At 44.7% G+C, this 16,445-nt stretch overlaps 1 protein-coding gene across 12 annotated transcripts in view; it reads left to right on the forward strand.

Moving 5' to 3' along the window:
• LOC119965418 (protein 4.1-like) overlaps positions 1-16,445 on the forward strand; it is a 231,982-nt gene that overhangs the window by 175,082 nt on the left and 40,455 nt on the right. Inside the window, exons 18-19 of one of the 12 annotated variants that reach the window (XM_038796280.1) lie at positions 4,656-4,706; positions 5,264-5,530. The exons of 10 other annotated variants lie outside the window; for them this stretch is intronic. In XM_038796280.1, coding sequence (XP_038652208.1) covers positions 4,656-4,706; positions 5,264-5,515 — 303 coding nt within the window. In that variant the 3' untranslated portion in view covers positions 5,516-5,530. Of the gene's footprint in view, positions 1-4,655; positions 4,707-5,263; positions 5,531-16,445 lie in introns of those variants that run through there. One more of the 12 variants, XM_038796254.1, reaches the window with a different exon arrangement.

Consider the following 16,445-nt stretch of genomic DNA (forward strand, 5'->3'; position numbering starts at 1 on the left):
GGGAAAAAATAACTTCTCCTTAGTGAAGAGGTTTGTTTGGAAGGGGACGGCAGCTAGTGCCATAAAAGAATGAGGTGTGTTCTCCTTAACTTTGGAGCTGGACATCGACGCTGGGCCTTGGGGATGAGCTGCACTGCCTAGTTCTCGCCCAGCCTGAGTCAGATGTTCAGGCGAGACAACATTGAAAAAACTTGGGCACGATTCAACTAAAAAATTTCTGTCATTTTGGGTGAGTTGGCTTTCATGGTGAGATTCACATCGCTATTCAACCAGGCCATTCACACTTAAGGGGGCTGGATATTAAGTCGGCAGGAACTTCCCATCCATTGGCAGCGCACCCATGCCCGAGGATTTACCGACGGCGTGGGAATACCCACAATGGGAAACCCAATTTGCCAGCTGGCGGGATGGAGGATCCCACTGCCGGTGGGGGCGCGCTGAACCTGAAAACGGGTGCGGCGGAACGGAGAATCCCACCCAGGGTGTGATTTTAGCGGCAAGTGTTATGTCAGGCAAGTTTGGCTGGGAGTTTCTCCCCGGCTCTGTCAGGGAGTTCCCCTCTGCTATCTAACCACACTTTGTAATTGTTTGGGTGCTAGGGGTGGGACTTTCTGGTCCCGCCGTTGTCAACAGCATTTCCCGTTGACTACACACCCCTCGTCACCAGAAACTCATGCGCTGACGGTGGAACTGGAATATCCCGCCAGCATGAACAGCCAGTAAATTCCGCCCTTAGAATTTTCTTCATCACTGGGGAACTGAACTCGCTGGCCAGACCGGTTCCACAAGAGATCGGGACACCATTTTGAAAGGGTGTTGTGATCTCTGAGCTTGAGCACGGTAGCACAAGTGGATAGCACTGTGGCTTCACAGCGCCAAGGTCCCAGGTTCGATTCCCCGCTGGGTCACTGTCTATGCACGTTCTCCCCGTGTGTGCATGGATTTCCTCCGGGTGCTCCGGTTTCCTCCCACAGTCCAAAGGCGTGCAGGTTAGGTGGATTGGCCATGCTAAATTGCCCTCAGTGTATAAAAAGGTGAGGAGGGGTTATTGGGTTATGGGGATAGGGTGGACCTTAAGTGGGTTGGTGCAGATGCGATGGGCCGAATGGCCTCCTTCTGCACTGTCTGTCCTATGTTCTTGAGGGTCCCCGCCCATGGGCAATGTCACCCCTACAGATATGGGCATTCCCATGTAATCAAGCACAGAGGAAAATAACCTTTATCACCTTGTATAAATTTAGCATGTAATTCTCAGATTCTTCTATTATAGATGTTAGCTAATACAACATATACATATTTGGCAAATTGGAAATTGATTTCACAATGTGACGTGTAACTTGATTTATTCTAACACCCAAAGTTTACAATGGCAATTTTTTGAAGTGCCAGCCATTCAGTTCAGTCTTTGCCATTTAAATTTCAATCCTTCATATCCATTCTGACTGATTCAATTCCCAATTTTCCATGTACAAAAGACAGCAATATAAAGGTGAAAAATCCTTTTGAGGGCACGTTTTTGAAGAATGCAATATCCCGTTTGGTATTTTGTTTCCCCATACCTTATATGGTACCCCAGGCTGTTCTTTATCCTTTTGGTTTCAGTCCAATATATTTTGCTCCTTAGAGAGAAAATTATCTGAATATGGTACAGTGTGTTTGGCCTTTCGAAATCTGTGTCAGTAACTACAGTCAGGTTACTTTTTCCCTCCTCTGTTTAATGTCTTAAACATTTGTCAAATGTTGCCACATGCTTAGTTTTACAATTTGTATAAGTTCAACGATATAGCTTTGTCAGGGTGTTATGACTGGCACTTTCTAACCATACGAGAGAGTTGGTTCAGTGCTATGGGTGGGATGGAAACTAGCCCAAAGGGATTCAGGTAGGACATGATGAAAAAGTTGGGGCAGAGCTAGGAAATGAAATTATTAACAATGTTATAGAAGACAGATCCAAAATAGGAGTTGAATGCAAGATATTTGAGGGGATAATCACTTGGGAGAACTATTGGTAATGTTACTGAGCATTGGGCCAAAATAAATATGGTCAGATTTGGGTTTTAAAATATGCTGGAAGTATAGAGGGTGAGTCTTGAGATTGCATTGAGTACCAAGGGCACATAAGTGAGAAGCTACCTACAGGTGGAGAACTGTGGAAATTTGGGAGAAAGCTGAGGCAGTTGAATGGATAGTCTAGTGAAGCAGCAGAAGGTAGTCCGTGAAGGCACTTGTTGAAAATTGAAGCTGTCCTTGCTCTTAAGGATAAATGTAAGAACATCTGGCTGTAGAGAATGAAACATGAAATGATCAGGTAATTTATGAGTAGTGTACATTCATGGCTACAGTTCTAAGACTTGAAGAGGCAGTGATACACCAGGACAAAGATAGGTGGTGAGTCTGGGGAATTTGGCAATGAGATTGTTAAAGCAAACACATGTTGAGAAAGCGCAGGAGAGTGGGATGTTCTGAGTATTCTGCAGGAAATGGTTGAGAAGTGAAATTTTCTACCTTTGGGTTGGAGAGTGTAACAGAGCTTTAAGGAGCTGAAAGATGCCAAGAAAGTTGAAGAACTGACCAGAGAAAGTAGCAAGCCATATGCTGACAGTGCATTCAGGATGATGTTTAGAAAGGACTTGCTGAGAAAGGGCAAAGTTTGGGGGCAGCAGGGTAGCATGGTGGTTAGCATAAATGCTTCACAGCTCCAGGGTCCCAGGTTCGATTCCCGGCTGGGTCACTGTCTGTGTGGAGTCTGCACGTCCTCCCCCTGTGTGCGTGGGTTTCCTCCGGGTGCTCCGGTTTCCTCCCACAGTCCAAAGATGTGCGGGTTAGGTGGATTGGCCATGCTAAATTGCCCGTAGTGTCCTAATAAAAGTAAGGTTGGGGGGGGGGTTGTTGGGTTACGGGTATAGGGTGGATACGTGGGTTTGAGTAGGGTGATCATGGCTCGGCACAACATTGAGGGCCGAAGGGCCTGTTCTGTGCTGTACTGTTCTATGTTCTATGTTCTAAATTTGGATGTGTTGAAATTAAAATTGCCATAAATAAACCATTGCGCAGCATAGAAGCAAAGTGAGGAAATTTTGTCTGGAAATTTGCCATTGGGATTGGCATGGACATTCAGTAATTAATACAGTGAAATCAAGGTGCCGGAGAAATAATACTCAAAAGATTATATGAAAATGCTTGGGGGAAGAAGGCAGAGCTAGGACCTGGACAAGAAAACCTTGATAGTGTAGGCAATGATTGTGTAGCCAAGATGATCTGCTTCATTGAGCAAGGAAGGGCCACCAACCAGGATATTGAAATACTTATAATTGTGCATGAGGGAGTTATTTACAACGAAGAGGATATATTGAAGTGCAAAACGTAGATGGCTAGCAGGTGACTAATAGGAGTGAAAAGAGCAATGGGTAGGAACTTGGAGAGTTTTTTTCCCCAGGTGATAACGTAGATAGAAGATGAAACGTTGTGCTTTATTACTTTGATAGGACTGACTGAGTGCCTAAAGTGGAGCAATGCGAATTACTGCAGCTGTCCAGCAGAGGGGTAGCAGAAGGCAGTTAAACATTGAGATGGGGAAGTGGGAAGCACGATGGCAGGAACAGCGGCCATCGAAAGAGAGTGGGCCACCTGATATTTGACAGAGCAGGAAAGGAGGCCTGGCTAGAGTAGCAGGCAACACACACACAGACTTACAGGTAGACAAAGAAATGACCCTGTTATAAATGAAAATGTTAGTTAGGATTGAAACTATTTGAACTGCAACTAACGGCACTGATTTGCAGTTTTCATGAAGACTGGCTGAATGCGATCTGCAATGCACTGGTTAAAAACCCAGAATTGCACGTCATAAGAATGGAACTTAACTTGAACACAATTCCCTGAAACACCAGTAAAAATAGCAACTTAATAAAAATAGAACATGGATAAACTTAGTGATCTGTTAAGATTTTATCAGATGCACTTAGAAAAATGTTGCATACTTTGTTGATGTATACCATTTTTCATCCAGATTAAAGTTGATCACGGGTCAAGTAAGCTAGTACTAAGGCTGGAACTAGTGCCAGCAGTTTTAACACTCATTTCTAAGTACCTATTCACACAGGATGTGCTTAGCCAATTGTATTTCTTTACAACCATTATCGACGTGACGTGCAGGAGACTAGATGAGTTGAACAATATTCACCTTATTTAGGGTATGCTGTCATTCTGCGAGTAATATGTTGCAAATACCAACTTTCAGATATTACTTTTAAGACTTTGATCAGTGAAAGACACTGATTTGCAACACAGGATAAAAATTTGAAATAAGAAAACATCACTTTTCTTATTTAGTAGTTCTTATCGTTTTCTTTGAATTAAATCTATTTGAAAAGTAAAACAAGACTTCTAAGAACAGCTGATACGTTCCGCTAGATGTAAGCTGTGGAGTAGAAGTCATATGATAGTATAAGTTTGTACGGTACACAAAAGGTAAATGACCCTGTATTTGTGACTTCAGCTCAATATCCACATGATTTATGTTAGAGATGCTTTAATGAATTAGGAATTCTATATTCTTGACAGTAAATCTGCCTATGTGTTGTCATTAAAATAAGAGTGCATATAATAAATATGTTTTTTAAGTATCTAAAATTGCTAACTTTATGTATGTACAGGCCATGGTGATTTCAGGCTTACGCCCTGAAAAGAAGCTTGGTGGGCCAGAGGTAAAGTTGTTAAAATTGTGCTGTATGATTGCTAATATTTTATTTGCTCAAGCAGATCTCATCAATGCTAAATTATATTTTAGTTGCTAGACAACAGACATTAGTTTTTCTATTCTTACAGTTCCCACAACTAACAGTGAAGACTTCCACTGCTGCAGCTTTAAGAATGCCTACTAAACAGTGCATGGCTGGTTAAAGGTTGCATGAAGAAATGGCCATATATTTTCAAAAAAAAAGCTACCGAAGTGCAAGTGAACCCTGTTCTGTCACAATATTTTTACATTTTATTCTTTCTTCCTTTCCTCCTTGTTACTGAAAATACACATCACTCTTGCTGTCATTCCCTTTTTAACTTTTGAAGTTCAAAGTTAAAAATCCACATAGAAAAATCCCTCAAGCCCAAATTTTCACTACATTTTTTTGAGGTTTTTTTTTTGTATTCCTTCCTCTGCCATATTGTTCCCTTTTGTTTTTGCACACCACTATTATTTCAAACTTAGTTTTCCATCTTGCATTTGTTCATCTCTTTTTCTCTTGGTCTTCTGTCATGAAAGCAGACAAAGAAAATGCCTCTGTTAGTACAGGAAGAAGATAAGATAAAAGGAAAACAGGAAACAACAGGGACTGCGCTTGCACAAGAAAGCAAAGAAGAAAACTCCCAAAAGGTTTCCATTCAGATTCTTGATGACAAACCTAAATCTAAGCCTTGTCACCTCTATTCTATTGCACTTCAGCGCCCTCGCATTCCTTTTGTAATGTCATTTCTTATCGTGTTTGTTTTGACAGTTTGGTGGCTTATCTTTGTATGAGAGCAAACGGACATTCATTTGAAGCTGTAATCTAAACTTGTCAGGTCTTGTCCTTTTTTTTGAGCTGTATTTTTTAAATTCTACATTGTACTGATGAAACCCTCTTTTTTTTTAATGAAATCCCCTGTCTAATTTATATTTTCCACTTGTTACTCACAAAATTGTGTGCTCTCTGTATCTTATTTATTTAATTCTATTACGTTGAGTACAATACAATTCTTGGACTAGTTTTCCTCTTCATTTGTAAAGAATTCTACTTATATTTGTGCTGTGGCACGCTGTGCCATTTGTATTTTGATTCCGTGCAGTATTAATGACATTTCTAACTTTTGCCAAAACTGCTTCATATTTCTCATATTGTAAACTCTTAGTTTAAAGGGCATTTATCTAATTGTTGTCTCCAAAAGGATTTAAAAGATAGCGATTGCACTCTTTGAATTTCTGTCAGATTTATAGTATTTAAGGTCTTTGTTCTTTTAGGCGACCGTTTTAGATAGAGCGTCTGGATCGGCGCAGGCTTGGAGGGCCGAAGGGCCTGTTCCTGTGCTGTAATTTTTCTTTGTTCTTCGAATACTGATGCCACCAACAACTTTCAGAAAAGTACGGTGTATGTATTTGTTCATTCCTGGTTTTTAAATGGATACTTTAATTTTATATACTGTACATTTTTAAATGTTACACTACTGTAAACAGTTGTATTTTAAACATCAGTGGTGGCCGAGTCTGATCTATTTAGCATTTGCAGCAAAAAGGCATTTTGTTTAGCTTTAGCTGATCAAGAAGGGCAGGTGAACAACAAGTATTCTGACAACCATATCTAGGTTTGTTGCTCCGTCTGCATTTGATTATGTACAGAATGGAACCTTTATAATACTGCTTTGGAATGTTAGTGTTGAAATTATTATTGATATGTTACTATATCAATATTATAGCACACCGATGCTTCAAGATGATACTACAGCTTACATGTAGAAAAGTTAGATGGCAAGTCATGTTCAAGTGAAAAGGATATTTAAAAAACTTTTTGCAGGATGTTTTCATTTTAATTATGGGGAGACATAAATATGTGCATGGAGTCAAGAATATTGTATTTATTTCAGGTGCTTTTTTTTACTTTTTGAAGATGGAGGCATGACAACAGAATTTAATTTTATTTATGAATTTATTGTACTTTTATGGTCAGGTGCAAGAAAATGTGATTTTTGCTTCAGAAGCAAGCTGATAAAACACGGATCCTTTTAATCCTATTTCTGTCTGTAGATGCAAAACAATTATGCATGCACAAAGTAGAAGGCTAAGAATAGAATGGTTTTTTTGGATTGGAAGATACAGATAGTAGTATTCTGCAGGATTTCATTTCCCTTTCCTTTTCTATTTGTGCACACGATTTGTACATGGCCGCAAGAGGAATGGTATCAAAGCTTGTTGTGGATTTGGACCGTGATTTTGTGTGAGGCAGCAGGCTGGATGTTGGTTGCACGTGAGATGGGGGGTTGGGTGGTGACTGTGTTTGGTGTGGGCGGTTGGACATGGTTGTGTTCGGGAGGGCTGGTTTGGACAATAGTTATTTCAGGGGTGGGGCAAGGATAGCGGGTTAGACGTAGTTGCTTGAGGAGGTGGAGGGTGGTTGGAGGGTGGCAGACCATGTTTCCACATACACGTTAATGAAACCCAGTTCTACCTATCTCCACCCTTTCACTGTTTCTAAGTTGTCAGTATGCTTGTCCAACATCCAGTACTAGATGAACAGAAATTTCCTCTTGACAACTAACTATCAAAATGACTGAAGCCATTATCTTTCCCCATGATGAGCACTGTTTGCTAGTCACCAGCTTCATCCCTCTCCCTGACAACTGCCTGAGGCTGAACCAGACTGTTAGCAGCCATAGTGTAGATGAGCTTCTGATCACATATCCATATATTCGCTACGGTAGCCTACTTCCACCTCTGTAATATTGCATGGCTCTATTCTTGCCTCAGTTTATCTGCTGAAAAAACCCTCTTCCTTGTTTTTGTTACCTCTTGAGTTAAGTATTCCAACACACACCTAGCCAACCACCATTAGCTTGAGCTAATACAAAACTCTTGTACCGGTATCCTAACTTGCACCAAGTCCCATTCAATCTTCACCTCTGTGTTTCCTGACCTGCATTGACTCCCAGTCCAGCAATATCACAGTCTTAAAATTTTCATCCTTGTTTTCAAATCTCTCCATGATCTCACCTTGCCCTACCTCCGTAACCTCATCGACCCTGGCAGTCCTCCCAGATCTCAGCATCCTTCTAACTCTGAACTACTGTACATCCACTCTTTAAAAAATATGTAATTGACAGTTGTGTTTTCTGCTGTCAAGGCCCTAAACTGCAGAATTCCCTCCCTAAACCCTTTTTTAAAAAAAAAAGTTTTTTAATTTATATGTTCAAATGCTGAGGGTGTCGCTGACGAGGTCACCATTTATTTCTCATCCCTAACTGCCTTGGGATGGTGGTGAACCTTCTTGAACCCTTTCAGTCCATGTACTGCAGGTATATCCACAATGCTATTGGGGCTTTCCAGGATTTTGACCTAGCAACAATGAAAGAACAGTGATGTAGGGCGCAATTCACCCAAAAAATGATTAAGGGCGCGATTCTCCAGGAAGCAGGAATTGCTGTGAGCTTCCCAGCGCTCAGCAAGGCGAGGTCGGCAACACTACTCAACGTTAATTGGTCCACTTTACGAGGCCTCAAGGGCTTCACGCCGCAAATGAAGGCTCACCAACTGATTCGCCAGGACCGCGCTCGCCAGCCCCCCACTAACAAGGTTGAGCAGTACTTAAGCTGCACTTGCTCATCCAACCCCAACCAACCAGCTCGCAAAAATGGAGCCACGAAGCGGCTATGTGCACAGGAGATGTTGCTGGCAATGCATGGCACGAGGCCAGCACTGCTAGGGTGGCGGCCCAGTTGAGAGCCTGGTGCATGATGTCGGCACCATTAGTGAAGGTGTCCAAGGCATTGTGCAATCAGTGATCGTCTCGGCAGAATGCCCAACTCACTGGGGGATGTCACCCACTACCAGGCTGACCTTGATGAGGTTCTGCAGGATATGTCCCACTCTCAGAGATGGGAATGACCGAGGCACTGCGGCGAGGGGTTTCGGCTCGATGGTGCGGACCATGGGGAACTGCCAGGGCTGATAGAGCCAGATGATGCTGGGGCAGCCGGGGCTTGAACCAATTGCCCCTCCATCCCAAGGTGAATCCCAGGGCCCCATGGACACCGAGCGGAAGGAGGGGGCACTGAGTGCCAACCCGAAGCCGTCCCATGGAGTGGCAAGGTGGTCACCAGCCCCCCAAGTTCCACCGTTCTGATGAGGCCGCGTTTCAAAGTCAGCACACGGGACAGGGTGGCATGGGTGTGCTGCTGACAAGTGATCCGGGGCCCTCCGGCCTCTTAAGGCCCCAGAGGATGCCCGCCAGGGGCATCGAAGGCCACAGGATAAGGTTAGCAGCTGACTGCCTCCACCTCCAATTGATTGTCACGTGTACGGAAGTACAGTGAAAAGTATTTTTCTGCGGCCAAGGAAACATGCACAGTATGTGTACAGTAGACAAAAAAGTATAGTAGATAGTGAGGGCGAAAAAGGACACATGACATTGACAAATACATAATTGGTACAGTACGGAAGAAGGGCCAAACAAAGCAAATACGACATGAGCAAGAGCACCATAAGGTGTCGTGAGTAGTGTCTTACAGGGAACAGATCAGTCCGAGGGAGGGTCGTTGAGGAGTCTAATAGCTGTGGTGAAGAAGTTGCTCCTGAGTCTGAATGTGCGGGGCTTCAGACTTCTATATCTTCTGCCTGATGGAAAGGTCGGGAAGAAGGCAAAGCCTGCGTGGGCGGGGTCTCTGATAATGCTGTCTGTCTTCCTGAGGCACTGTGGTGGAGGTGTAGACCGAATCAATGCGAGGGCGGCAAGTTTGTGTGATAGGTTGGGCTGAATTCACCACACTCTGCAGTTTCTTGCACTCTTGGGCTCAGCAGTTGCCATACCAAGCTGTGTTGCAGCCGGATAGGATGCTCTCTATGGCACATCTGGAGAAGTTTGTGAGAGTCGATGCAGACATGCCAAATTGTTTTAGTTTTCGTAGGAAGTAGCGAGGTTGTTGGGCTTTTTTGAGTGTTGCATCAACGTCAGTAGACCATGGCAGTCTGTTGGTGATGGTGACCCCCAGGAACTTAAAGCTATTGACCAACTTATTTATTATTTATTTATTTACTGTATTTATTTACCTCTACTTCGGAGCCATTGATGTAGATGGGGCGTATGTCATATTATGCTTCCTGAAGTCGATGATCAGTTCCTTGGCTGACATTAAGAGAGCGGTTGTTTTCGTACACCATGCAACCAAGTGATCTATCTCCCTTCTGTAGTCTGACTCGTTGTTGTTTGAGAAACGACCCACCATAGTCGTGTCATCCACAAACTTATAGATGGAACTGGAGTTAAATCTTGCCACACAGTCGTGTGTGTACAGGGGGTACAGTAGAGGACTGAGCACACATCCATGCAGGGCCCGGTGTTTAGGACTAATGTGGAGGAGGTGCGGTTACCTATCCTGACAGATTACGGTCTATTGGTGAGGAAGTCAAGGATCCAGCTGCACAGGGAGGGGGCAAGTCAAAGATTGCAGAGTTTGGTTATTAGTTTGTCAGGATAATTGTGTTGAAGGCAGAGCTGTAGTCGATGAACAGGAGTCTGATGTAGGTGTTGTTGTCGGGGTGTTCGAGTGTTGATTGTAGGGTCAGGGAGATAGCAGGGAGATAGCATCTGCTCTGGACCGGTTGTCCCAAAAGGCGAACTGCAATAGATCTGGACTGTCTGGGAGGCTGACACTGATCAAAGCATTTCATAACAGATGTCAGGGCCACCGGTCGGTAGTCGTTGAGGCACACTACCTTGTCTTCTTTGGTACTGGTATTATGGTAGTGTTCTTGAAGGAGGTGGGAGTGGAAAACTGAAATGTTGAAGATGTCTGCGAATGCACTCAAGCACAGTGTACAGGCATCAAGGTGTGATTGGGATGCTAGGTAATGACTCTCACATGCTACATAGTTTGCCTATCCATGGGAATCCACTTGGGATCTGTGAAGTGCACACTTAACCACGATTGCCAATTCCCTATTCGCAATAGTCTTCAGCTGCATGGCCAGAGGCCTCGGCAGTGTCTCCTGCGGAAAGCGAGAGGCCCCGACTTAGTCCCTGGGCGAGCACTCGGATCCTGCGCAGACCAGCTGGCAAGTGTATGGGTGATCGGGGAAAATGGGCAGGGACAGGCATTGCCCCCAGAACAGGTAGATACTACGATTCGGGGTTGGCATGTTGGTGCCCCAAGCGGTTGCCCCTACACTCCTTTTGCAACCCACCCCTGCGGACAGACCCCCACCCCCAGCTGAGGGTCCCCCAGCCCCCGCCGAGCACAGTGCCGGCAATCTCAGCACACCCGGGCTCTTTGCCTGTGAGCAAAGATGGCTACCCCCCTCCTTGGCTCCCCACAGAAGCCCTTCCGCCAGGTTCACTTTCTTCAAAAGGAGTACTAATCGGCGCCAGCGTGACCACTGAGGGGGGGGGGGGGGGGGGTGCGCTGAATAACAGGAGGCCATTGGATATAGGGTGCTCTTGTTAATTGTATGGAAATTGAGCTTAAGTAGCGATAATTGATTTCTCACCACACTATGGCGAGATCCCGATTTTACCTATTGCATCATAAACTGTTTGGCGCCTGGCGAGGTTTTAGTTTTGGCCACCCTCGCTATTCACCAGCCCCGTAACGTAACGAGGCTGGAGAATTGCGGCATAAGTGTCATTTTGGGCTTGTTTGGCGGGGTGTTTCCTGCTGGCTTTTTGGGTGAGAGCCAGACCTGGATTCACCCACATTTATTCATTTATTTGGGCTTGGGAAGTATCTCACTGGTCCAGCCCATTGTTTTTCAAAATTTTTACCCCGGAACCCACTTTTACCAACCGGCCAGCATTTGGTACCCACGCCAGCCGGCCTTCGCGACACAACATTTTCGCTTACCTTTTCTGATTATGTCTACTTGGTTACATTCATGATGGTGAACGTTGAACTTTACATTTGATGAACAGCACTTGTTTTATTCAGCTCTGTGATGAAAGAAAGTGCAAGCAAACTGAAATCCAAATAATTTTAGGAACTGAACAAGAATTTTTGTTCTGTCTAAACCTAGTCTACAAACCAAAATGAATAAAAAGGTTTATATACATAATTTAATGTTTCACTTTAATGTTGTTAATTGAATACGAATATTTTAGATTACATCCCTCCTTAACTAAGGTATATTTAATGTACTTTTTGCATCAAAATGCTATGTAGTTAGATTTAGTGCATTAGTTTACACTGTGTTGACAGAGGTGGAGTTAAGCAGGAAATATACCCTCCTTTTTTGGCTGTCATTTCGAAGGAACTTTGCTCAAACTTGAGAGTGGATCTTTTTTTTTTTTAGAATTTTTTTTTTTTTTTTTTTTTTAATTTAGATTACCCAATTATTTTTTCCAATTAAGGGGCAATTTAGTGTGGCCAATCCACCTACTCTGCACATTTTTGGGTTGTGGGGGCAAAACCCACGCAGACACGGGGAGAATGTGCAAACTCCACACAGACAGTGACCCAGGGCCGGGATTCGAACCTGGGACCTCAGCGCCGTGAGGCGGTTGTGCTAACCACTAGGCCACCGTGCTGCCCTGAGAGTGGATCTTAATAAACTTGCTCTTAACCAAATGCAGTTCGATTGTTTGTCTGGAATATGTTAGTTTTAGTTTCTAGTTGTGAGAGTTTTGTATTTGTATTCAAAATGGCCATTTCAGAGCAATGCAGTAGGTGGAATGCAAGGTTTTTTAATACATAGAGGCTGATTTAGTCTGATTAAAAGTTGGTGCTTTTTTATTCATTTTAAAAATAATCTTTTTATTGGTATTTTCAAGAATTATAAACAATTATGTGCATTAGTGGTTGTGTTCTTTACTATACAAACATACAGAAAGGTTTGTCTTTTCTTTGCCTTAAAATTTCCTACCTACAGTCTGTCGCCATCCAGCTCAGCATGTAGTCCTTCCAGCCCCCCTGTGCCATCCCTGGTTTGTCCGGGGGGGGGGGGGGGGGGGGGGGGGGGAATTCACCCCCCACCCCCGGCTATTTCTTTTCTCCCTATGTCAGCTTTGGCCGTGTTTCCCTTGCGGGGAGGGGGGGGGGGGGTTTGTCCCCTCCCATGTTGTCTCTTTTGTGCCTCTCCAGCCCTTCCTCTTCTTTCACCCCCCCGGGGTTTGCGAATTCTTATGGTCCCCACTTGTCTTTCTTTTTTCTCTCTTTTCTTTCTAACCTCCCAGTTTCCCCCTCTATTCATTGTTGCTGGCCTCGAACATGTCTGGAACAGGCATTGCCGCCGTGCATTTAGGAAGCCTTCTTCCAACCCTCAGATGGCATATTTAATCTTCTCCAAATAGAGACATTGTGAGAGGTCAGCAAGCCAGTCCGCAGCTGTGGGTGGTGCTGCTGATCGCCAGCCGAGCAGGATTCTTGGGCGTTTGATTAGGGAAGTGAAAGCTAGGGCATCGGCCCTCTTCCGCATGTGTAGCTCTGGCTGCTCTGATTTGGGCATGGCTTCACCCTCACCCCTACTATCTTGGACATTGCCTCGGAGAAGGCTGTCCAAGACCCAGGAAGTTTGGGGCAAGCCCAGAACATGTGGGTGTAGTTGGCCGGGCCCCTCTAGCTCCATTCACATTAGTCCTCCACCTCCTGGAAGAACCTGCTCATTTGGGTTCTTTCCCCCTGCTGCCTTCCGCTGTCCATTTGTTCTCCCTCCAGGTTGTTTATTTTTACAAACTCGTCGGCCTCCGCCAGGGTGCTGAAGTAATGTTCCTGGTATGTCACCAGAGTCTGGCCGGGAACAGCATGCCGAATCGCACACCTTTTTATGTAGAGTGCCGATTTCGCTCTGTTAACTTTGGGCCTCCTTTTTGCCAGGTCCGCCCCGAAGCTTTGATAGACCCTGATTCTGTGCCCTTCCCACGAGCAAGACTTTGTCTGTCGGGCCCACCTTAGAATCTTTTCCCGGTCCTGGCATCGGTGCAGCTTTGCAATTATCGCTCTTAGCTGCTCCCCAGTTTTCGGTTTAGACAGGAGCAACCTGTGTGGTCTGTCGAGTTCTGGAGGGTTTGGGAAGTTTTCCCTCCCAACTAAGTTGCCTAACATTTTAGCGATGTAACCCATTGGGTCCCTTCCCTCAGTCCTCTCTGGCAGACCCACGATGCGGACATTTTGCCGCCGGGACCCGTTCACCTGGTCCTTGACCTTTCCCTTGTAAGTTCCCCTGGGCTGCCACCAACCTCTTCACCTTGGCCTCCAGAGCCACGATCCTGTCGCTCTGGTCCGTTGACGCCTTCGCCAGGTCCAGGATCGTCTTCTCCTGGGCCTCCGCCTTCCGTCCCAGGCAGTCTATCGTGCGCTGAAGGGTGCCTATCGCTTCCGTCACCACCTCCTTCACCATCACCTGGAACTCTTTCTCTCTCCCTCTCTCTCTCTCTCTCTCTCTCTCTCTTTCTCTCTCTCTCCCCCCCCCCCCCCCCATATCGCTGTTCGTGCCGTTTATGTTTGGGGGAGTATTTGGTGGCTTTTTGGGCCAAAAGCTCAAAGAAATTCGCTACATTGGGTCCATTTGGAAGGAGAGCCACCTGATGTGCGTCCGTTCAGCACATCGCTGCTTTTTTAATTCATAAAGAAAGAACAGAAATTCCCTCAAAATATACTTTATTCTCAAAATATTTTAAAGAATATTCCAAAACATTTCAAACTGTTCAGTATAGAAAGCACAATCGTATTCAACTTTCCTCCATGGAGCACGTTGCACCCTGAGGTGCCTCAATGCAATTTGTTACATACACCCAATAACAGGTATACAGTTTTTAGTTTGTTTAGACATTCTAATGTAAAATACTTAAAATGTAATACCCTTGGGTCAAACTCTGCTTCATAATGTAATGATAACTGTCAAACGTTTTGGCAAACTTATTAATGCCTTGCTTTGGCTTCACTCTAATTATCCCCAATTTGTTCTATTTGGTTTGCCAACTTTTAATCTCTTGTTTGAAGTATAAATAAACATTCATTTGAGGAATGCAGATGAGTGGAGTTGCAGAATAATGTAGTACCTTCCTGTAAGCATCTATGTGAGGAGACAGGAAGAAAATAGTTTTATGCAACAGCTACTGTAATTAGAAAAACTATGGCAATAAGTCCAAAGTTCTTTTTATTGGAATCTGTTCAGCGAGAGTGGTTCAGCTTCAAATTACTTGCCCAGTAAGTTACCATATAGTTCAAAATGCAAGTTGAGATTGGTGGTAATAGTGTTGCTGAGGCAGTTGGAGACTACATATCAGGATGCAGTATACAAGTACAGAATGGTGTTCATTTCTTACCACAGGGGTATCTTATCAAAATATGCTTAACGTTGGCGGTATTTTGTGCAAAGCAGTGGATCAGAATTTGGCACTTATTACGTCGAGATATCTGAATGGTTGACTTTGTAAGTTAACATGGCACAGTCAATTAAGTAACACCTGGGAGAAAGGAGTTTATATCTTCAAGTAGTGCATGTCCTCACTAGTATGTAGCATCTACAAAAGTATTCAATAATTCGTGATGAATGTAGGAATTTCACAGATATATAATATTCCAGCCATGGATATTGTTGGCCGAAATATGGCTAATGGAATTTTGTCTGCAGAAAAAAAGTTCCCTGGGGAGTAAATAAGGAGAGATATTGGGTGGGATTCCCCATCCTGGAATATGTTCCCTGATGGAACAGAGAATCAGCAGTAAATTGGGATCAGCGCTGGGTGCTGATCCGAATGTAATGCCCTGGGACCCCCCTCCCGCTGGCAGCATGAACAAGGTCTTAAGGATCTATTTGCATCTATTTAGCAGATGGTGTCCTATGCTCTGGCCTCCCATGATTCTCCAGTCCCTGCAGCTGGGAATCACGTGGGCGCGCGGATCACTTGTTGTCTCTGCCAGTGTGGCCCTGGCGTGATGGACCAAAGGGCCTCCTTGGCTCACGACAAGGTCCACCATGCCAGGGCCATGCTGGTAGAGACCATCCAATGACCGCAACGTGCCCCCCCACCCCAAACAATGCACTGCCTCGCCACGCTTCCTCTACCCACCCTCACCGGGATTCCTGTGGTAGGTCAACCCCCCGCCCCCACGGGGACCACTTTTATAGGGACCCCCCCACAAAGGGCATGGCGCTACTTTGAATCCCACTCTCTCTGACAGAACCTTGAACACCGCTTTCCAAAAGCCCTCAGGTTTTGCACACTCCCAGAACATATGGGCATGATTCGCTGGCCCCCGCCCAAGCTTCACCCCAGGGAAGAACCCCCTCATCCAGGCCTGTGTCATGTATACCCTGTGCACCATCTTGAATAGAATGAGGCTCATGTTAATACAAGAGAAAGTCGAATTGACCCAACATAACACCTCACTCCATATCCCTCGCCCTAGCTTGGTCTAAAACTCTTCTCACCTTCTTTTAATCCTTTCCCACTAATACCATCTCTTTCTTTCCCAACCATGCATAAATGTCTCCAATCCTCCCCTCCCTCACTCGTTTGTAGCTAACAGCTTTTCCAGTAATGTATACTCCAGTATTTGGGGGAAAGCGAGCAATTCCTTCCGCACATAATCTTGCACCTGTAGGTACCTAAACTCACTCCCCTTCGGTAACTCAAACTTCTCCTGAAGATCCGCCAACTTTGTAAACTTTTCTTTTACAAATAGGTCCCTCACACGCCTTACCCCACCACATCTCATACATCACATCCATCTGCCCAGGCACAAACCTATGATTCCTGCACAGCGGGGCA

This window comes from Scyliorhinus canicula, chromosome 1 (genome assembly GCF_902713615.1).
Source record: "Scyliorhinus canicula chromosome 1, sScyCan1.1, whole genome shotgun sequence".
Taxonomy (NCBI): domain Eukaryota; kingdom Metazoa; phylum Chordata; class Chondrichthyes; order Carcharhiniformes; family Scyliorhinidae; genus Scyliorhinus; species Scyliorhinus canicula.